The sequence below is a fragment of the Salmo salar genome, chromosome 29 (assembly GCF_965601325.2).
Source record: "Salmo salar chromosome 29, fSalSal1, whole genome shotgun sequence".
Classification (NCBI taxonomy): Eukaryota; Metazoa; Chordata; class Actinopteri; order Salmoniformes; family Salmonidae; genus Salmo; species Salmo salar.
The window spans coordinates 19646027-19669827 of record NC_138319.1 but is presented as its reverse complement, the minus strand read 5'-3'; the positions used below and the strand labels follow the sequence as shown (position 1 = coordinate 19669827).

At 42.9% G+C, this 23801-nt stretch overlaps 1 protein-coding gene across 1 annotated transcript in view; it reads right to left on the bottom strand.

The window, feature by feature from the left end:
• Window positions 1-18613, bottom strand: part of LOC106590287 (serine/threonine-protein kinase 17A) — a 41487-nt gene extending 22874 nt beyond the window's left edge. Inside the window, exon 1 of the mRNA XM_014181132.2 lies at window positions 18089-18613. Coding sequence (XP_014036607.1) covers window positions 18089-18264 — 176 coding nt within the window. The 5' untranslated portion in view covers window positions 18265-18613. The remainder of the gene's footprint in view (window positions 1-18088) is intronic.
• Between the last annotated feature and the right edge of the window lie 5188 nt (window positions 18614-23801).

The following is a 23801-nucleotide window of genomic DNA, read 5'->3' as shown; positions in this document are numbered from 1 at the left end:
CCATGCGAAGGCAACAAAACTTTTATTTACACTTTATAGTACAATGGTATTGACTTAACCTCTAAGGAGAAAGTATTTGCGGGACAAGGAAAGGTTCTTTGAACAGAGGTTTGCAGTGGAAAAGTCAGAACTCTCCGGAGCCAGACAACTCTCTGATAAAACGGGTCTGAAGAATGATTTACAGGCTGGGGTGACTTGAGGCTGATAAACAGAGTTTTGTGAGTGATAACCATGCGCGCGCACACACACACACAGATTTACAACTCACACCGGAACATAGTGGCAGTTGAGAAAAGTCAGAGCGATTGACCTAACTGGAAGTGCCAGAGCTGCCAAAGGGTAGAGAGTAAACATCCACCTAAACATCATTCCCCTGACCTTAGCTCCTCTCATCCAAGCCTTAGATTTTGAAAATCTGAACCACATATCACCTGGTCCTCCTCATATCCGCCCACCTTCACCCCTCCTTGCACACGCAGATAAATGGTGTACGACTGTCCATGTTCAACATCTACGTTAAAGAAGACAGAGGCCTTGAAGGTTGAGTCTGGCAGCTGTCAAATATTTCAGGTTGTCTTTACTGTCAGATTGTGTAAGGGGATGGGCACATCCTCCCAGTTCTCATGAAAGTAGTGTCAACTAGCCTGCATCATGTACAATACAGCCATGGCATGCGAGAGTCTGGGCAGCAAAGAGGGATAGATCTGATGAGAAGTCGACCGATTAATCGGCATGGCCGATTAATTAGGGCCGATTTAAAGTTTTCATGACAATCAGTAATCGCCATTTTTGGACGCCGATTATGGCCGATCACATTGCGCTCCACAAGGAGACTGCGTGGCAGGCTGACCACCTGTTAATGTTGTTTATGACTTCAAGCCTATCAACTCACGAGATTAGGCTGGCAATACTATAGTGCCTATAAGAACATCCAATAGTCAAAGGGATATGAAATACAAATGGTATAGAGAGAAATAGTCCTACAATAACTACAACCTAAAACTTCTTACCTGGGAATATTGAAGACTCATGTTAAAAGGAACCACCAGCTTTCATATGTTCTTATGTTCTGAGCAAGTAACTTAAACATTAGCTTTTTTTACATGGCACATATTACACTTTTACTTTCTTCTCCAACACTGTGTTTTTGCATTATTTAAACCAAATTGAACATGTTTCATTATTTGAGACTAAATTGATTTTAATTTATGTATTATATTAAGTTAAAATGAAAGTGTTCGTTCAGTATTGTTGTAATTGTCATTATTACAAACATACATACATACATATATAAATAGCCCGATTAATCGGTATCTGCTTTTATTGGTCCTCTAATAAATCGGTATCGGTAGTGCCGTTGAAAAATCATCGTCGGTCGACCTTTAGATCTGACCCAAGAGAAAACACAAGCAAGAGACTAATGAGAAGTCCAGTTTAGTCATGCCTGCCTAACGCCACCATGCTGAGTGTCATTGTCATGTTGTCGGTGCAGGAGTGGAAGCAGACTGGAAGAAATTGCGTCTAGGAGTTGGTTTTGCCCTCCAGAGAAACAGGCAGTAAATGTCTGAAGAGCGCCTTAGACCTGATTCGCATAGGAATTGTGACAGACAGCTATGCAGTAGCTGGTCAAAACGATGCAGTTCCTGATGTAATATGGTCATAGTGTTTTTAGTCTTGTCCCGAGTCGTGAATATTCTAACACACCATCGAGAGAGAGAGAGCCTGGGCCTCCGGGGGGGGTTGGTGCTGATCTGAGCTCATGTGAGAGTCATGGGTCTGGAGGATTGTGCTGGGGCTCTAGGCTCTCCAGCTTTATTCCCTCTTGTCCTTACATTCTCAATCCCTTTCTGTCCAGCCACGCACAGATTTACTACATACCTTTCCCTTGGAAAAACACTCACACAAGAAAGAAAAACGTAGAGACTGGAGGATGAAAAAAAAAAAAAGCCAAGCTCTATGGCTTGTGCTGAACTCATCAAGTCCACAGACTTGCCTTAATGCGTAGGGGTCAGGCTAAATATTTGAGGAGTTTGAGGACGTGGCGGACAGAGGCGTTTGTTATTGTCTGAGGCCAGTGTGACAGGGCTGTGACAAAGTAAGAGCAAGGTGACAAGGTCAGCGAGAACATGAGCATGAGGCACGTAGAGGGAGGAGAACCACCGACTCTGTAATGCCTTGTCAACCATCCGAACCAGGTGGAAGGACGCACTTGGTAGCTGCAGGAATGCACTTGACATTAGCTTGTGAAAATCCTTCGGAGGGAGGGGTCTCCTTATAGTCACAGCATCCAATGACAGGGATGCGGGGGAGCAGACGTAATCTCTTCCATTCATAACGGGCTGCGTCTAATCATTCAAGTTCAGAGGAAATAGTTTGTGCTGTAAGGAACCTTCCGGGCCTTTGAAACTAGCTAAAGAGCAGGTCTAATAGGCTTTCGCCACACTTGACTGCATGGCTGAGGCATTCCTTCATACCTCTGCCACCACCGATACTCTAATCCAGCCCCTGCTGTCGTAAGATTGGTTTCCTAAAAACTTGAAAGCCCTGGAGCTCTGTACGGTCCAGAGGCGGGGTGTTAAGCGAATTGTCGAATGTAAAAAAAATTTAAAAAAATAAAGTGCCATAGATGGGGTGTTTGTGGTGTAGCGTGGTGGCAGGGGTGCGAACCAGCCCTAGCCTAATGAAAACCCTCACAGCAGCCTCGTCCTGTCCCGTCTGGCCACTCACCCACTGTGAGTAACGATGCTTTGGATCGGAGGCATTGGCATCAACTCTGTGTGAAGTTCATCAAGTCGGCCATGAATCTTTGCTATGCTTAGGGAGGGTGCTGGACAGGAGGTCTAGGCCTGCCTGGAGTGTTCTATGGGTCATTCCAGAGGAGACAACTAGCCTATTTTGATTTGTATTATAGCTGGGCAACTATCTGCATGGGATTGAGGAGAAAACAGACTCTACCATCAATGCTAGCAGTGCACAATATACTAAATATTCTAAGTTCAGCCAGCACACACAAGCCATTGATTTAGGGCTTGTGTACATGCTTGCTGGAGAGACTGGTTGGGACTGGGACTCTGGTACCTTTAAAACAGACCACAGCCTTTCTGCAGTCATGTCAGCACATTTCCAAAGCCTGTGTCCAAACACAGACAACACCCTGAAAGAGATGGCTTTCATGTGTGCAGAGACCGGGGGTGACTGCTGGGTCACAGTCAATGTAAAGGAACGGTTCGATTCAGAACAGATGGCTTGGCCGTTTATGCACAAAGACAAATGGCTCAAAACCACTGGACTTCATCAAGAGGCATTACGTTTATTTTTTCTTTTTTAATTCTTTTTTTTAACATAAACTGTGAAACTAGTCTGAACGTGGCACCTCTGCTTTGGTCCATTTCAGCTTTTGGCTGAAGTTTCCTTATTTATAATTTAATCACACCCAGTTTCCTGATCCATTCTCATTGAAATTAATGGACATATTTTTTCCATACACATTTTTGCAGTGGCAGGAGTCCAAGCAGAAGATGAATTTAATATAACAGGGCTATGCTGCAGGCGGTGTGCCAGAGCTGTTTGCATGCCAAGAGCCGAATGGTTCGTCTCCTTTTTTTATATGAAAAGATTCCATACAGTAGCCTCTCGGAAATTCTGAACAAGCCCTTGAGGAGGAAAAGTCAGCTCAATGCAAGTACGTAAGGTAACTTACGGGTTAAAAAGAGGTGGAATGTTAGGAATCTAACATCTCTTTTCTCAGTTGAGCGGCCAAACTGTAGGAGGGGGCTTGAGATAAAGTTGCTGACAGATCTCAACTGTCAGCTTTACTGAATTAACCTCGGCAAGATCGTCCCCTCTAAATGGCCTCTGCATAGGTCCAATTTTTGAGAGTGACACAGCTGGTATGGGTAGAGTGACACTTCATCAGGTGGCTGTAAATCTGATGGATGCTGACAGTAAATTAGAATGGCTCTGACGGACAGATGCTTAAAGATGACCGTGAGCCCACTTTGGCCTCAGGACTTTGACCACCTGTTAAACCGTGGCACCAAAGTTGTTGCTATGTTGGTCGTACACTGATGGAGTGGCCAGGTCATCTAACTGGTAGGTGTTAAACTCTCAAGTCACTGTGGGTACGGTACAAACCTTCCATTTCTGACACCAATGTGCCAAAGACATTACAGACAATGAACACGTCACAGAGTGGTGCAGATGACGTCGGCAATTTGGTGGCTTTAAGTTGAGAGGCCTTCCATTGTCGTCATTCGTCTCACAGATAACTGCAAAGCCTGGACAGATGGTTTCATTCCATCTGCAGTAGCAGACAAGTGGTCCATGCAGACTAAAGGAGCTCCCGTCTACCATCTGCAGCCACTCCTATAAAAGGTTAAAAGGTGTTACTTTAAACCCTCCCGACAAAACTATTCTCAATGGAATCAGATCTAAACGGTGCAAAAAGAGAACGCAGCCCGGGTATATTGTGGCCAGTTTATAGCGTCTATAAAAATGCAGACAGGGTCTCCTATTGGCAGAGGCGTTGACAGGATACCAAAAGCCAGACTATAGCAGTGTCCTCAGATGGCAGAAAGAGAGAAGGCTCTAAGCCAGGGAATCCAGCCTGGCAGCAGGGCCGCTTCCTCCAGCTGTTGCCCATGGGAGAACGTGCCCGTGTTTTTAATGCATTTTAAGTACGTTTTGGAAATGGGTCCCTAGACTCACTACAAACAAAATCACTTTATATGGGGGGGTATGAGTCTGCCTGCTCAGTTCTGTCAATATTATGGCAACCAGGTGCACTTTGGCTAATCAACTACTTTTGTTCCAGCGTTTTGGTTTTTTAACAGGCTTGTAGTTTTGCCCGAGTGTCCAGAGTAAGTGTGGCCATCTCTCAAAGAGCTCCATTAATCATCAACGGGCACACGGACAGTGAGCCTCAAGTAATTAGGTAGTGGCTGCTTTTGACAGGAGGAAAAGCCTCATCACCATTTGAACAAAAAGCAAGGCAGAGCAAAGACCTCCTATTGACCGACCCCTCGTTTCCCCCCAATAAGAATAGGGTCTCTGAGGTCTTACCAGCGCCTGGACTGAAACCAGAGGTATGTTTACTCTGCGTCGATGACATGGGGGAATAAGGAACTCTGACATGTGACCCCGGTACGGAGAGGAGAGGGACAGAGAGAGAGAGAAAGAGGTTGCCTATTCACATGCTCTTTGGACACAGAGGGACATTTTCTGAATACCTTGGGAAAGGGCATTATTACCTCATCACCATCCCCTGGGCTGCCCGTTTCAAAACCCCACCGGCTCAGGCTCCATATTACGGAGGTTAATGGCCCACAAAAGATGTGGTCCGCTCGCCACGCCTTTGTGGAGATGAATGATTTCCGTACTCGGGTTGCCTGGCTTTTTTTTCTCTCGCCACAGCTCAGTACATGTGAAAGGACATGACAAATTGAATCTGCCGAGCGAGCAAGGAAACACGATAACGCGTAGCACCTCTAACCTGAGAGAGAGAGAGAAGAAATGGCTAGTGCTAATAGTTCATATGAAACAGATCAGGCCCAGTTGATGATGGAAACGTGCGATTCCTTGGTGAGGCGTGTCACAGTTGTACTTGGGGAGGGCCATGACCCACAGGAAGTTCTATCAACTTAATTAGATTGCTTTGAAGGTGGGAGAGGAAGTATAGCATGACATACCCCCCTCCATGCGCTTCCCTTCCCCTCATCTCCTGACACGAGAGAGTGAGGAGGGATCTCGCTGATGGGGTTCAATAACAAACTTGGCTTTCACATGTCCACCCCCCCTCCTTTCTCCGCGGTTGGCTGTTTCCAAGGCGCTCAGCAGATGTTGCCACAGGCCCCGCCGCGAGACCCAAACAACGTGAAAAGCCAGGCCGATGATGTCATGGAATCCTGCCTGATTGTCAAGACACAGACATCCTTTCTGTGAGAACCAGAGGGGAGAGGTTCGGTTCAAAACATGAAGGGGAGGGGTTGGGACTGGGGAGTGTGGGTGAAAGGGACCCCACTGCACACATCCGACAGACACACAGGCTCATCCAGAGAGAAGACCCCCCCCCCCACTAGGACCCTGAGAGCTATCCCGAGGAGGTGGATGCTGCATCACCGCCTGCTGTAACTGCAGTCTAAGCCTTTAGGACGATTCCCAGGAGAGCAACTAAATATGGCACACTCTCGTAGTCAATGATGAGAGATTTTTTTCTCCCCTGATGAGACACTGAAGGCTCCACTGACCACTGGATTTCTGTTAGCAAAACAGCAGTACTTTTCTTCACACATTTGGGGGAGCGAGTGGCGCAGCGGTCTAAGGCAATGCATCGCAGTGCTAGAGGCGTCACTACAGACCCGGGTTCGATCCCGGGCAGTATCACAACCGGCTGTGTATCACAACCGGCCACAAGTGGTCCAGCGTCAATGTAAATAAGAATTAGGGGAAGGTTTGGCCAGGGAAGTCCGTCATTGTAAATAAGAATGTTCTTAACTGACTTGCCTAGTTAAATAAATAAAAACAAAATATATACAGTTGAAGTTGGAAGTTTGCTACTGCTCAATCCTATAGAAAATGTGTGGGCAGAACTGAAAAAGTGTGCGCGAGCAAGGAGGGCCTACAAACCTGACTCAATTACACCAGCTCTGTCAGGAGGAATGGGCCAAAATTCACCCAACTTATTGTGGGAAGCTTGTGGAAGGCTAAACAATTTAAAGGCAATGCTACCAAATACTAATTGAGTGTATGTAACCTTCTGACCCACTGGGAATATGATGAAAGAAATAAAAGCTGAAATAAACCACTCTACACTATTATTCTGACATTTCACATTCTTCAAATAAAGTGGTGATCCTAACTGACCTAAAACAGGGAATATTTACTAGGATTAAATGTCAGGAATTATGAAAAACTGAGTGTAAATGTATTTGGCTAAGGTGTATGTAAACTTCCGACTTCAACTGTATATGCACACACACACATACAGAAAATGGCGATATGTAAAGAAAATACAAAAGAAAATTCTGTCATACAGCCCTTAGTCATGTGTACAGGCTGTAACTTTGGCATAGGGCTGAAACTATGTGAAGAACTGAATATCCCTTATGGTTATTATAGGCCTAACCTACTTTTATTAATTAGAGCAGGCCTGGAAAGATCCAAAAGAGATGAAGCGATGTGGAAATAAATGTGATGGATTTCACCAGAGAGAACAGTAGTGCTCGCTCTACCCACTCTTTGTTCTCTATATTTAAAACACAGTGGGTTATCTTGATTTCATTAGTATGCTGTCTGAGGCATGTGATAGTGCTGGTTTAATAACAGGAACACTTGACAGTAACCATGGTAAGGAAAAGGCTTCAGACTTAAAAACTCAAAATATTTAGTCTAGTTTAGTGTTTTTTGTTTGTTTTTCCAAGGTTTTCTTTTACATCATTATTAGCCCTGTTACGAACCTATGCTAATTCCTTGAAATTTGTTGACAAACTAAACTACAAATGGTTGCACACTTATACAACGAGTATAGCCTTCAAGCTACCTACACTACATGGCCAAAGGTACTGTATGTGGACACCCCTTCAAATTAGTGGATTCGGCTATTTCAGCCACAGCCATGCAATCCCATAAAAAAAACATTGGCAATAGAACAGTTCGTACTGAAGAACTCAGTGAATTTCAACGGGGCACAGTCATAGGATGCCACCTTCCCAATAAGTCAGTTCATAAAATTTCTCTGCCCTGCCGCGGTCAACTGGAAGTGCTGTTATTGTGAAGTGAAAATGTCAGGAGCAACAACGGCTCAGCCGCGAATTGGACACACAAGCTCACAGAACGGGGCTGCCGGGTGCTGAAGCTCTTACCGCGTAAAAAAAGAAGAAAAATGGCCTGTCCTCGGTTGTAACACTCACTACCGAGTTCCAAACCTCCTCTGGAAGCAACATCAGCACAAGAACTGTTCATCAGGAGCTTCATGAAATGGCTTTCCATGTCCAAGCAGCCACACACAAGCCTAAGATCACCCTGCACAATAGCAAGCATCGGCTGGAGTGGTGTAAAGCTCGCTGCCATTGGACTCTGGAGCAGGGGAAATGCATTCTCTGGAGTGATGAATCACACTTCACCATCTGGCAGTCTAACGGATGAATTTGGGATTGGCGGATGCCGGGAGAACACTACCTGCACAACGCATGGTGCCAACTGTAAAGTTGGGTGGAGGAGGAATAATGGTCTGGGGCTGTTTTCATGGTTCGGCCTAGGTCCCTTAGTTCCAGTGAAGGGACATCTTAAGACTACAGCATACAATTACATTCCAACTTTGTGGCAATAGTTCAGAGAAGGCCCTTTCCTGTTTCAGCATGACAATGCCCCCGTGCACAAAGCGAGGTCCATACAGAAACATTTCATGAATTGGAATGCCGGCTGCGAGCCAGGCCTAACATGCTGACCACACAGCTCACGTTGCGTGCCCTAGCGTTGCAAAAATAAATGTAAACATACAGTTGAAGTTGGAAGTTTACATACGCTTAGGTTGGAGTCAATAAAACTTGTTTTTCAACCACTCCACAAATTCCTTGTTAACAAACTACAGTATTGGGAGGTTGGTTACAACATCTACTTTGTGTATGACACAAGTCATTTTTCCAACAATTGTTTACAGACAGATTATTTCACTTACAATTCACTGTATCACAATTCCAGTGGGTCAGAAGTTTACATACACTAAGTTGACTGTGCCTTTCAACAGCTTGGAAAATTCCAGAAAATTATGTCATGGCTTTAGAAGCTTCTGATAGGCTAAGTGACATCATTTTAGTCAAATGGAGGTGTACCTGTGGATGTATTTCAAGGCCTACCTTCAAACTCAGTGCCTCTTTGCTTGACATCATGGGAAAATCTAAAGAATTCAGCCAAGACATCAGAAAAAAATTGGAGCCCTCCACAAGTCTGGTTCATCCTTGGGAGCAATTTCCAAACGCCTGAAGGTACCACGTTCATCTGTACAAACAATAGTATGAAAGTATAAACAACATGGGACCACGCAGCCGTCATACCGCTCAGGAAGGAGACGCGTTCTGTCTCCTAGAGTTGAACGTACTATGGTGCGAAAAGTGCAAATCAATCCCAGAACAACAGCAAAGGACCTTGTGAAGATGCTGGAGGAAACAGGTACAAAAGTATTTTTATCCACAGTAAAACAAGTCCTATATCGACATAACCTGAAAGGCCGCCCAGCAAGGAAGAAGCCACTGCTCAAAAACAGACTACGGTTTGCAACCGTACATGGGGACAAAGATCATTCTATTTGGAGAAATGTCCTCTGGTCTGATGAAACAAAAATAGAACTGTTTGGCCATAATATGTTTAGAGGAAAAAGGGGGATGCTTGCAAGCTGAAGAACACCATCCCAACCGTGAAGCACGGGGGTGGCAGCATCATGTTGTGGGGGTGCTTTGCTGCAGGAGGGACTGGTGCACTTCACAAAAATAGATGGCATCAATGAGGAAGGAAAATTATGTGGATATATTGAAGCAACATCTCAAGACATCAGTCAGGATGTTAAAGCTTGGTCGCAAATGGGTCTTCCAAATGGACAATAACCCCAAGCATACTTCCAAAGTTGTGTCAAAATGGCTTAAGGACAACAAAGTCAAGGTATTGGAGTGGCCATCACAAATCCCTGACCTCAATCCTTGAGAAAATTTGTGGGCAGAACTGAGAAAGCATGTGAGAGCAAGGAGGCCTACAAACCTGACTCAGTTACACCAGCTCTGTCAGGAGGAATGGGCCAAAATTCACCCAACTTATTGTGGCAAGCTTGTGGATGGCAATGATACCAAATACTAATTTAGTGTAGGAGCATATACCCACATGGGTGATTTAAAGATAAAGCTATTTCAACCTGCGTGTCTGGATCGCGTCTGGTGTGGATGTACAAAATCAACTAGCACGCGATGTCGCACGCGCATTCCCGGTCTAGCCAGCATGTAATCGTTCAACATCAGTGCCCGACCTCACTAATTCTCTCATGGCTGAATGGAAGCAAGTCCTCACAGCAATGTTCCAACATCTAGTGGAAAGCCCATTTTTTACTTTTAAACTCGGACAAAACAGAGATGCTAGTTCTAGGTCCCAAGAAACAAATTGATATTCTGTTGGATCTGACAATTAATCTTGATGGTTGTACAGTCACCTCAAATAAAACTGAAGGACCTCGGCATTACTCTGGACCATGATATCTCTTTTGACGAACATATCAAGAATATTTCAAGGACAGCTTTTTTCCCCATCTTCGTAACATTGCAAAAATCAGAAACGTTCTGTCCAGAAATTATGCAGAAAAATTCATCCATGCTTTTATCACTTCTAGATTAGACTACTGCAATGCTCTACTTTCCGGCTACCCGGATAAAGCACTAAATAAACTTCAGTTAGTGCTAAACACGTCTGCTAGAATCCCCAAAATGTGATCATACTACTCCAGTGCTAGCCTCTCTACACTGGCTTCCTGTTAAGGCTAGGGATGATTTCAAGGTTTTACTGCTAACCTACAAAGCACTACATGGGCTTGCTCCTACCAATCTTTCCAATTTGGTCCTGCCGTACCTACCTACACACACGCACGGTCACAAGACGCAGGCCTCCTTACTGTCCCTAGAATTTCTAAGCAAACAGCTGGAGGCAGGGCTTTCTCCTATAGAGCACCATTTTTATGGAATGATCTGCCTATCCATGTGAGAGACGCAGACTTGGTCTCAACCTTTAAGTCTTTATTGAAGACTCATCTCTCAGTAGGTCCTATGATTGAGTGTAGTCTGCACCAGGGGTGTGAAGGTGAACGGAAAGGCACTGGAGCGACGAACCACCCTTGCTGTCTCTGCCTGGCCGGTTCCCCTCTCTCCACTGGGATTCTCTGCCTCTAACCCTATTACGGGGGCTGAGTCACTGGCTTACTGGTGCTCTTCCATGCCGTCCCTAGGAGGGGTGCGTCACTGACATGATCTTCCTGTCCGGGTTGGCGCACCCCTCGGGCTCGTGCCATGGGGGAGATCTTCGTGGGCTATACTCAGCCTTGTCTCAGGGTAGTAAGTTGGTGGTTGAAGATATCCCTCTAGTGGTGTGGGGGCTGTACTTTGGCAAATTGGGTGGGGTTATATCCTGCCTGTTTGGGCCTGTCCGGGGGTATCGTCGGACAGGGCCACAGTGTCGCCTGAACCCTCCTGTCTCAGCCTCCAGTATTTATGCTGCAATAGCTTGTGTCGGGGGGCTAGGGTCAGTCTTATATCTGGAGTATTTCTCATGTCTCATCCAGTGTCTTGTGTGAATTTAAGCTCTGTCTAACTCTGAATGAACGGCTATGAAAAGCCAACTGACATTTACTCCTGAGGTGCTGAACTGTTGCACCCTCTACAACCACTGTTATTATTTATTATCATCATCATCATCTGACCCTGCTGGTCATCTATGAACATTTGAACATCTTGGCCATGTTCTATTATAATCTCTACACGGCACAGCCAGAAGAGGACTGGCCACCCCTCAGAGCCTGGTTCCTCTCTAGGTTTCTTCCTAGGTTCTGGCCTTTCTAGGGAGTTTTTCCTAGCCACCATGCTTCTACATCTGCAATGCTTGCTGTTTGGGGCTGTCAACGCTCGACAATGAGCTCGTAAATATAAAAGGACATTCTACCAAAATGACACGGGGGCTCTCTTTTTACATGGCCAGGTCCTCTTACAGCTAATGGGGTTAGTTTTGATGACTCACACATAGGCTAAGCCTTGGTTCTGGTCTGGTGTTGATACATGCGGACAGGGAGTTTCCCCCAGAGCAGGAGGCCTGTGGAATTCTGTAGGGCTGGGGCGGCCACCGCTAGGCCATGCAATTATCTACGTGCAAGAGTATGAAAATCACAGGACCGCGGGGATCGCACTTCACACCACCGTGCACAGTACAAAGGGATACAGACAGAATGTTCTCAGAGCTTTCGTCTTTCATGCTTTATCGTCAGTATGCAAAAAAACACAGGCTTCTGTATATTTCTCTACCTCTGTAACTGCATTGAAGGCGCTACACTCAGTAATGGTAAAATACAGTAACTTTGTAGCAATATGCAGAAAACACTAAAACACAGGTGCCATGTGCACAATTCAAATCTAGTCCCAGGCTGAATTTACAGGTTCATAATCTCATGGCGGTTGGCGTACTGATATGAGAAATCTGGAATTTGGACAGCTTAGTAGGGTTATTAGTCAAGTGCTTAATTCAGCATTACAGCCAGATAACTTCATTAATCACATTATTTACAGGAATTTGATACAAGGCCAACCCAAACAAACAGATTATATCTAAACCAGGCTCAGGCTAGAGCCTCAATTGAGGCGTACAGACAGACAGCGATGGTAATTTAATGTCCCTGGTAAAAGTCTAATGGTCCTAATACCACTGGTAAAGCAAAGACACTGCCAAATCTAACAAATAGTTCACCGTCATGCAACTCCAGCTAACTCCATGACATCCATGCCTTATGTCGGGGTTCCCCAACAACAACTCAAAACTAACATTACTGCTGAAGCACAGTTGTCAGACAGAAAGGAAGCCTATACAATCAAATATCAACAGCCTGCTATTGGGAGAATCATGGGTCATTTTATTTGGCCCCCCAAGTTTTCTGAGCAAAAAAATATATGGTGCATTCGGAAAGTATTCAGACCCTTTGACTTTTTCCACATTTTGTTATGTTACAGCCTTATTCCAAAAATGTATTCGTTTTTTTTCTTCATCAATCTACACACAATACCTCATAATGACAAAGCAAAAACAGGATATTTGAAATTTTTGCAAATGTGAAATATGTTAACAAAGTGAAACCCTTTACTCAGTACTTTGTTGAAGCACCTTCGGCAGCAATTACATCCTTGAGTCTTCTTGGGTATGACGCTACAAGCTTGGCACACCTGTATTTGGGGGGGGGGGGGGGGTTTCTCCCATTCTTCTCTGCAGATCCTCTCAATCTGTGTCAGGTTGGATGGGGAGCGTCGCGGCACAGCTGTTCTCAGGTCTCTCCAGAGATGTTCGATCGGGTTCAAGTCCGGGCCCTGGCTGGGCCACTCAAGGACATTCAGAGTCTTGCCCGAAGCCACTCCTGTGTTGTCTTGGCTGTGCGCTTAGAGTCGTTGTCCTGTTGGAAAGTGAACCTTTGCCCCAGTCCTGAGCGCTCTGGAGTAGGTTTTCATCAAGGACCTCTTGCTCCGTTCATCTTTCCCTCGATCCTGACTAGTCTCCCTGTCCCTGCTGCTCAAAAACATCCCCACAGCATGATGCTGCTAGGTTTCCTCCAGACATGGCGCTTGGCATTTAGGCCAAAGAGTTCAATCTTGGTTTCCTCTGACCAGAGAATCTTGTTTTCTTATGGTCTGAGAGTCTTTAGGTGCCTTTTGGCAAACTCCAAGCTGGCTGCCATGTGTCTTTTACTGAGGAGTGGCTTCCGTCTGGTCACTCTACCATAAAGATCTGATTGGTGGAGTGCTGCCGAGATGGTGGTCCTTCTGGAAGGTTCTCCCATCTCCACAGAGGAACTCTGGAGCTCTGTCAGAGTGACCATCGGGTTCTTGGTTACCTCCCTGACCAAGGCCCTTCTCCCCCGATTGATTAGTTTGGTTAGGCGGCCAGCTCTAGGAAGAGTCTTGGGGGTTCCAAACTTCTCCCAATTAAGAATGATGGAGGCCACTGTGTTCTTGGGGACCTTCAATGCTGCAAAAATGTTTTGGTACCCTTCCCCAGATCTGTGCCTCGACACATTCCTGTCTCTGAGCCCTACAGACAATTCCTTCGACCTCATGGCTTGGTTTTTGCTCTGACATGCACTGTCAACTGCGGGATCTTATATAGACAGGTGTGTGCCTTTCCAAATCATGTCCAATCAATTTAACTTACCACAGGTGGAGCTCCAATCATGTTGTAGAATCAATAATTATGAATGAAAACAGGATACACCTGAGCTCAATTTTGAGTCTCATAGCAGAGGGTCTGAATACTTATGTAAATAAGGTATCTGTTCTTTATTTGTAATACATTTCCAAAAATGTGTAAAAACCTGTTTTCGCTTCATCATTATTGGGTATTGTGTGTAGATTGATGAGGAAAAAATGTATTTAGTCCATTTTAAAATAAGGCTGTAACGTAACAAAACGTGGAAAATAGGATGGGGTCTGAATACTTTCGGAATGCAGTGTGTGTGTGTGTGTGTGTGTGTGTGTGTGTGTGTGTGTGTGTGTGTGTGTGTGTGTGTGTGTGTGTATCTATCTATATATATATATATTTTTGTATTTTTATTGTTGGACATAGACTAAAAACACCAGGAAATTATCTCAAAGTGATTTTAATTTAAGAAATCTGTTCCCAATTATTCCCACACATAAGAGAGAGAAACATACGATCGCATAGAAATGCAAGCAAGGTTTGAAATTATTATGATCCTACAGACATTTTACGTTCTTCGTTTGAGTAAAGGTTGTTTACAATGGATAGTCATTGAAAAAAAAAATGAATTAACAGTGAGGACATAGCAACACATGATCAGCTAGAGACGTTCCAATGATTGAGATGTGAAACGTATGTTTACCTTTAGGCCTCAATTTGCAGTTAAAAATGATCTGAAACCAGTTCATCTAATATTCGTTGCAATTGACTCCTTTTTTCTTTGAAAAATCTAAGAATCCAGGGTTCACAGTGGGTGTATTTGGGGCTTTAGACTAAGAATGCGTGTGACCAGTCACCAGAAGGCTACTTCCCTAGCAGCTGGTCAATGGGCAGTGCGCACAGTGATTTGACTCGTATGTGGCTTAGCCAAACACTTTGAAGTGAGTGCCTTTAGCTAATCTCAGACGCAACGGCCGGTCATGCGATGCAAAGCCACATTCTGAATGTCCCCTTTATTAAATAGTCGCTAAAACGTTAGACACTCATACAAAGCTCAAATACCTTCTATAAAAAGGGCAATGACTTTGACGTTGAAGAGAGCTCACATACTTATCAGTTTAATCAAATCTCAGGAGTTGAATATACTTGTCCTTGGGTGAACATGGTGCCATTCAGATGGTTGAGTATAGTGTTTGCAATGCCTAGTCTGACTGGTGCTCTTCAGAATGTGCAGTGGCAAAAGTCCCTATCCCAAGACTGTGGCAGGCATGTTCAGAGAGCTATGTGGATAAACAAGGCTGAGATATTCCACTCATAAAAACACACTGGAATCTCCCCTCTTTCTGTGTCAGTAAAGCAGAGACGAACCACAGAGACGGCTTCCAAGAACAAAATGGACTAAAGCTATTTGGTAAATCCATTTGAATGTAATAACCTTTCGACAGCATCCCTTTTGATTTGAACAAAACTTTCCAAACACGTTTGCCCATGGAAGAAGTGGTCAGAAAGTGACTTTTTGGACCTGCATGACAAAACATTCAAGAGATAAGTGATCAAAGTTTATTCATTTGGAATAAGCCACCATACCATGAGACATCCATGTCTTCATCATTTAAAAGCTTGTCAAACTATCTGATCATTTCTTTTAAAAAAATAAGTCATTTTTAAACCTTTAACGTCAATGATCAAAAAGCGTATAACCTCTGATTTATTTCAGAATCGCATATGCTGTAGCTTAAACCTTATTTTCACATCATCTGAGTTTGTGCTGTGCCTGCCATCAGTTGAGACAACATGCTCTTAAATACGGGAAGGGTGTCATTTCAATCATAGAATGAACCTATCCCTTCAGATGACTGCAGTCTGACTGAGCGGTGGTAGGCAGCAGCAGGCTCCTAAGCATTCATTCAAACCGCACTTTCCTCCGTTTGCCAGCAGCTTTTCGCAATGCTTGAAGCACAGCGCTGTTTATGACTTCAAGCCTATCAACTCCCGAGATTAGGCTGGCAATACTATAGTGCCTATAAGAACATCCAATAGTCAAAGGTCTATGAAATTCAAACGGTATAGAGAGAAATAGTCCTATAATAACTACAACCTAAAACTTCTTAACTGGGAATATTGAAGACTCATGTTAAAAGGAACCACCAACTTTCATATGTTCTCATGTTCTGAGCAAGGAACTTAAACGTTAGCTTTTTTACATGGCACATATTGCACTTTTCCTTTCTTCTCCAACACTGTTTTTGCATTATTTAAACCAAATTGAACATGTTTCATTATTTATTTTAGACTAAATTGATTTAATTTATTATATTAAGTTAAAATAAAATAAGTGTTCATTGTTCATTCAGTATTGTTGTAATTGTTATTATTACAAATAAATAAATAAATATATATATAAATAAATAAATAAATAAATAAATAGGCCGATTAATCGGTATCGGCTTTTTAATGGCCCTCCAATAATCGGTATCGGCGTTGAGAAATCATAATCGGTCGACCTCTAGTGTGAAAACTTTCTGAAGGCACTGTATATGGGGAATTTTTTTTAAGTGTATGCGTTTTTAGATAGACGTTAAAGGTAACAACAAATGTCCAGAAATTATAAAATAGTTTGACAACCCTGTTTGGAAGCTTTTAAATGATGTGAATCTGAACTGTTTATATTTTCTAGTGATGAAGACATGGATGTCTCATGGTATGGTGAGGTATGCAAAATGGGTCAACTTTGAAAATTTCCCTCTCGTGAATGTTTTGTCATTCAGGTCCAAAAAGTCACTTTCTGAGCACTTCTACAATGGGCAAATATGTATGGAAGGTTTTGTTCAAATCAAATGGGGTGCTGTCAAAAAGTGATTGAATACAAATGGATTTACCCTATTCGGTGGTGAAGTTTGGAGTTTCAAAGTGCCAATGACAAAGTATTGATGTATTTTCATTGGCGTCGCTGAGTGGAAAGGGTACAGTAGTGTATGCAGGCTATGCTGTAATTATCATGTGTTTCATCAAACTTTACAACATGGAGGGTGATGCATCTATGTCGCAGCTGAAGGCAATTTGAAACAGAGCCATTGCCAAGTCATAGGCCTATGCTTAGAGAAATGTAGATACTTAATCAAGTTAAAAAAAAAAACAATAGTGTGTTTGTAAAAAGCATTCATTAGTACTGTAATTGTTATGATGTGGTCCCAAGACTAGGCCCAGTGAAGAAAAGCTCTTGCATGTTTCATTACAGAACCCATCTGCTTGTTTTAAGATTTAGCAGGCACATCACAAGGTGTGGCTGCCCACACTGCAGTTCAAACACTCAGCAAAGATATGACTTGAGCAGTGGTGGAAAAAGTACCACACTGTCATACTTGAGTAAAAGTAAAGATGGCTTAGAAAATGACAAGTAAAAGTGAAATAGGAAAATGTATGTCAGGGAAAATGTATGGAGTAAAAAGTACATTATTTTCTTTAGGAACGTAGTGAAGTAAAAGTAGTCAACATTATAAATAGTAAAGTACAGATACCCCCCCAAAAAAACACTCAAGTAGTACTTTAAAGTATTTTTACTTAAGTACTTTACACCACTGGACTTGAGTGACCTTTGCTGTGGAGAAAATGCAAGCCCACTACTATAGCCTGCCATGCATACTTCAGCATTCTCAAACCAAACAACAACAAACAATGGAAGCATGATTTGGCAGCTGAGACCCTGTATTCATGGTTTAACATTGGAGTGCACCAATCATTGTTTGGTTCCAACCAAGTGCACTGCGACATTGATGCAAATCCTTTCAATGGATTCTCCAATTTACACGGATGTGCACAATCCAAAATACATGTTGCAACGTTTAACTGCTGGACAACATCCCATAATGTTTCATTAAATATAAAATCAATTAAAGGTAAACTTGTGGTGCAGACAAATGCCTACATAATGACAGCAGGGATGGAGATGTGGCACTACCAAAGGCCAAAACCGTGATATTTGAATATGAATTAATCAAGAAATGGAACATTTTCCTGTATCATATTATATTTTCACAAGTATGGAAACAGACAGTCACAGTAAGCAAAAAGGTTATTCAGGCTGACAGACAAACTCACAGACAGACAACTTGACAAGCTGGATGGATAGATGGCCCTCTGTATTACTCCTGTAATTATTAAGCACGTATGGTACCTGCCAAGTTCTTTGCCCGGAATGATGGTGTAGTGGTCAGTGAATAGTTCATTCTTGATAGGAGTTTTGATTTCGGAGAGTAGCCCACATCGGTTCTGGTTTGGTTCGGCTGCCTGACCATAGTGGCAACGCGTACGTGTTGTCTCGCTGGTCCGGGGACTATATTCAGGAATCATCGCGTCTATTCGGTCAGGACTGAAGGTTTTACAGCTTGCTATCTCCTGTTACTTTCAAACAAACCTAACAGCTACCGCAACCAAACTTCCCTAGCTAATAGATGGCTAGTAAACGTTGCCTACAGAGTGACCACAAAAATAGCAGTACTTCGCTGCTTAGGAGTGATAAAATAAGACCGCATGCCTCACGGATATTTCAGATGAGAGAACTGTTACTTTCATGTTCAATTAAATTATGTCGAAGGGTGCAACAATGTATCAATATTTTCAACTCCACTAACTGTTTGTAACCGGGCGATCTGTTCTAACTTCGCTCGCTCATCAGTATGAACAACGGATGAATGAATACAAGTTTACCAGTCAGATACTTTGCTCTCTGTCACCGTGGTAACACTCTTGATTGACAAGTAATTTGACCAAATAGGGTGCCGCATGCTACTTTATTACAGGCAGGGGGAAGGCTCTCCACATAAATAAGATCAGCCTACAGTGGGCGCAGTGCCATGAGTCTTATTCAATTAAGTTAAATTTGCTTTAAATATCTTAACTAATCGGACACTACACTACCGTTAGCTCAATGAGAAAGGGAGAATTCCCAGTAAGATAATAACGAATATAATCAATTGATTGTCACTATACATTCCCCTTGTCTAACCTGTATCAGTTTTCATAGTATTTTTTCATAGTAAAATCTGGACACATTAACCAGTGAGAGTCATTAGAATAATAGAAGAAAATAGAGTATAATAGAACAGAATACTTTATTGCTCATCTGGCAATGGAAACAACTGTTATGTTGCCTCCACCCTCCACCCTCCAATACCCTACAGAAACACACCCACCACAATACATTAAAAACAATAGATTATATGGTGTCTTTTTCTCTATTTTAACTAAAGGCTTGCACCTGAGTGAGTGGGTTTGCATAGCAGAACGTGTATTTTGTAGAATCTGCAGTGTACATTAGAGTGCAGAGAATCCAATTCTCCCTCTTCTGGTGAAGGACAGTAGTGCAGTAGTGCACATACTGTAGTAATAGTAAATGTAACCTTTATTTAACTAGACAACTCAGTTAAGAACAAATTCTTATTTACAATGACGGCTTACCCTGGCCAAACCCGGACGACGCTGGGCCGGGATTCGAACCAGGGACTGTAGTGACGCCTCTTGCACTGAGTAGTAGTAGTGCACGTAGTAGTGCACTTATGCTGCACTGTGCTGTTTGTTGTTGGTGAGTGGTATGTAGTACCACAGTATGGGTCAGAATACCCATAAAACCTTGCGGTCAAACAATGTTTCCAATCATTTTTCCACCATTCATTTTTCACATAGGGGATTTTAGACATACTTCAAATAAGGGCTGTGTTTCGTGTAGGCTTACCCTGGCATGACATTTTGATAACCATGTAAATCTCTCTCGGACAAGGTGACTTTTATCAATATAGTCCCCTGTATTTACCCCCAAAATGAAATGCTAATTAGCTGCTAATGTCAGTATGACACAACTACAAATGCCTGTCTCAAACTTCCCGTCACTCACCAGGGCCATGATGTGACGAGATTGCTGAATCGAGGCAAAGATAAGGATTGCTGGATTAACTAATGTTAGCTAAATTTAGTAATAAATAAATTGTCTAAATTGTTTATTTACTGTACACAATACCTGTTATCTAGCTAGCTAGCTAGCTCATGGTTAGTAACATTAGCCTGGCTATGGCTACATTAGCCATCTATTTGTCTAGCCATTTAAATGCATGAGAAGTTTATAAAAAGTTTAGCTTTTATAAACCAACAGTTTAGCTTGCTAGTTAACTAGCTAGCTAAGATGGTGAAGTTAGGCGTTATTGGTTAGGTTTCTTTGGGTCTGTGGGTGAGGAGCCTACTTCAAGTAGCCTAATACTTGACTTGTAGCTACCTAGCTAGCTGTATTATTTTGGTCTGGCTTTTTGAGAGGTTTCAGAGATGGACTGATTAGCTCTTATCTCTTGAGTCAACAGTGTGGTTACTTTACTGCGTGAAGACATTGATCTGTTTGCTGTTTCCCTCTGGACAGCAGATCATTAGTATAGCTAGTAGGCAAGGTTATGCAACCTTATTTAGTCTTACTTGCTATGGTGGGTTTTAAATGATTTGGTATTCACATCTGTTTTTGAGGTAAAATTACTGCCATGTTATTGTTGCCAAATTAAAAACCTTATTTGCACCTTCTCTATTCCATAACCAACGGGTATGCCTGAGTCTTATCACCTCGCAACTCGGTAAACTGTTTCAATCTAGAGCACTGTTCTCCTGCTTTGTTCTGTTTCAGTCATTGCAGGAGGTCCTGGAGAGGAGTGTGTGAAAAGTTTTGTCCCAGCCCAGCTCTAACATCTGACGTAAATAATCAACATACCAAATCAAGGCGATAGGTTTTAATTTGTAATCAGGTTTGAGTTGGGCTGGAACAAAAGCTTATATAAACTTCTTCCATTCAGATCTGGAGATGTCCACCCTTTTAAGTCATTATTCTGTTCTATGGATACAATTGGGGGAGGGTCATTTAGATGGTATTTAAGCAATAAGGCCCGAGGGGGTGTGGTATATGACCAATATACCAGGACTAAGGGCTGTTCTTAAGCACGACGCAACACGGAGTGGTATATTAGCAATATACGACAAACACTAAAAGTGCCTTATTGCTATTATAAACTGGTTACCAACGTAATTAGAGCAGTAAATATAAATGTTTTTTCATACCCGTGGTATACCACGGCTTTCAGCCAATTAACATTCAGGGCTCGAACCACCCAGTTTATATTGATATACTGTACAGTGCATTCGGAAAGTATTCAGACCCCTTGACTTTTTCCACATTTTGTTACGTTACAGCCTTATTCTAAAATTGATTAAATTGTTTTTTCCCCCTCATCAATCTACATACAATACCCCATAATGACAAAGCAAAACAGGTTTTTAGACATTTTTGTAAATGTATTAAAAATAAAATATCACATTTACATAAGTATTCAGACACTTTACTCAGTACTTTGTTGAAGCACCTTTGGCAGCGATTACAGCCTTGCGTCTTCTTGGGTATGACGCTACAAGCTTAGCACACCTGTATTTGGGGAGTTTCTCCCATTCTTCTCTGCAGATCCTCTCAAGCTCTGTCAGGTTGGATATGGAGCGTCGCTGCACAGCTATTTTCAGGTCTCTCCAAGGACATTCGATCAGGTTCAAGTCCGAGCTCTGGCTGGGCCACTCAAGGACATTCAGAGACTTGTCACGAAGCCACTCCTGCGTTGTCTTGGCTGTGTGCTTAGGGTCAATGTCCTGTTGGAAGGTGAACCTTCGCCCGAGTCTGAGGTCCTGAGCGCTCTGGAGTAGGTTTTCATCAAGGATCTCTCTGTACTTTGCTCCGTTCATCTTTCCCTCGATCCTGACCAGTCTCCCAGTCCCTGCAGGTGAAAAATATCCCCACAGCATGATGCTGGCACCACCATGCTTCACCGTAGGGATGGTGCCAGGTTTCCTCCAGATGTAACGCTTGGCATTCAGGCCAAAGAGTTCAATCTTGGTGCCCTCAGACCAGACAATCTTGTTTCTCATGGTCTGAGAGTCCTTTAGGTGCCTTTTGGCAAACTCCAAGCGGGCTGTCATGTGCCTTTTACTGAGGAGTGGCTTCCGTCTGGCCACTACCATAAAGGCCTAATTGGTGGAGTGCTGCAGAGATGGTTGTCCTTCTGGAAGGTTCTCCCATCTCCACAGAGAAACACTAGAGCTCGGTCAGAGTGACCATCGGGTTCTTGGCCACCTCCCTGACCAAGGCCCTTCTCCCGGGTGACCAGCTCTAGGAAGAGTCTTGGTTCTTCCAAACTTCTTCCTTTTAAGAATGATGGAGTGTTCTTGGGAACCTTCAATGCTGCAGAAATGTTTTGGTACCCTTCCCCAGATCTGTGCCTTGACACAAAACTGTCTCGGAGCTCTACGGACAATTCCTTCAATCTCATGGCTTGGTTTTTGCTCTGACTTGCACTGTCACCTGTGGGACCTTATATAGCATGTGTGTGCCTTTTCCAAATCATGTCCAATCAATTGAATGTACGACAGGTGGACTCCAATTAAGTTGTAGAAACATCTCAAGGATGGTCAATGGAAAATGGACGCACCTGAGCTCAATTTCGAGTCTCATAGCAAAGGGTCTGAATACTTATGTAAATAAGGTATTTCTGTTTTTTAATTTGCAATAATTGAAGAAAAAAAACTGTTTTCGCTTTGTCATTATGGGGTATTGTGTTTAGACTGAGGATTTCATTTTTTAAATCCATTTTATAATAAGGCTGTAACGTAACAAAAGGTGAAAAAAGTCAAGGGGTCTGAATACTTTCCGAATGCACTGTGTATATATATATAACACATGCTCCACTCGTAAGTTGAACTTGAACTTGTTGACTGATACTACGGCGACGGCTGCTAAGAAGGGAGTAGCTGCAGACCAGAAGAATGCAGCCAAGGCAGCACTGGTCCACATCTGCTCTGTCTGTTGGGTGAGTAGTATTGGTTGGTACTGTGTGTGCCTTTAGGTTCCGATCCATGTGTAGACTATTGTACTGGCCTGTGTGGTACTGTCTTTTATGGTACTGTCTTTGAGATGATATGGACCAACAATTGACAAGGGTGTTGATATAGCTGTATTTAGGCATGGCTTCCTTGTATTGAGTCTATATTTATCATTCTGCTGGCGATGACCTAGTATTTTATATTAAACCTACCTTACACATCCAGTTGTTTCTCTATTTGTGCTGGTCTAATTCCTAAAATGGAAAAGCAGAAGAATCTGTGCTCTCTCGGATAGTAACAATAGTTCATACTGTGCTCGTCGATGTCCCAGGTTTGTGGCATTGATGAATCAATCATTTAAGAAAATACAGACCTCCACCGGCTGAAAGAGAAAAGGATCTGGTAAAATAAGGGTATGTTGCTAATATCATCAAGGTAGGTAGCTTCTTTGCAAAGAACAAAGAACTAGCCTAGTATTCATGGCACATTGTAAATATCCGACAGGAAAGTATTCTATTTATATATATATATATATATATATATAGAAAGAATACTTTCCTGTACCGTAATTTCCGGACTATTAAGCGCACCTGAATATAAGCCGCACCCACTGAATTTAATTGTTTTATTTATTTTGAACATAAATAAGCCGCACATGTCTATAAGCCGCAGGTGCCTACCGGTACATAGAAACAAATGAACTTTACACAGGCTTTAACGAAACACGGCTTGTAACAAAAATAAATAGGCTTTAACGAAACACGGCTTGTAACAAAAATAAATAGGCTTTAACGAAACACGGCTTGTAACAAAAAATAAAAAAATATCAGTAAGCTTTAGTTGTCTTTTTGCAATTCCTCACACTGCTGTTTCCAACGTCTTATCATCGACTCATTAAGACCAAGCTCCCGTGCAGCAGCTCTATTTCCTTTTCCAACAGCCAGATCAATCGCCTTCAACTTGAAAGCTGCATCAGATGCATTTCTCCGTGTCTTTGC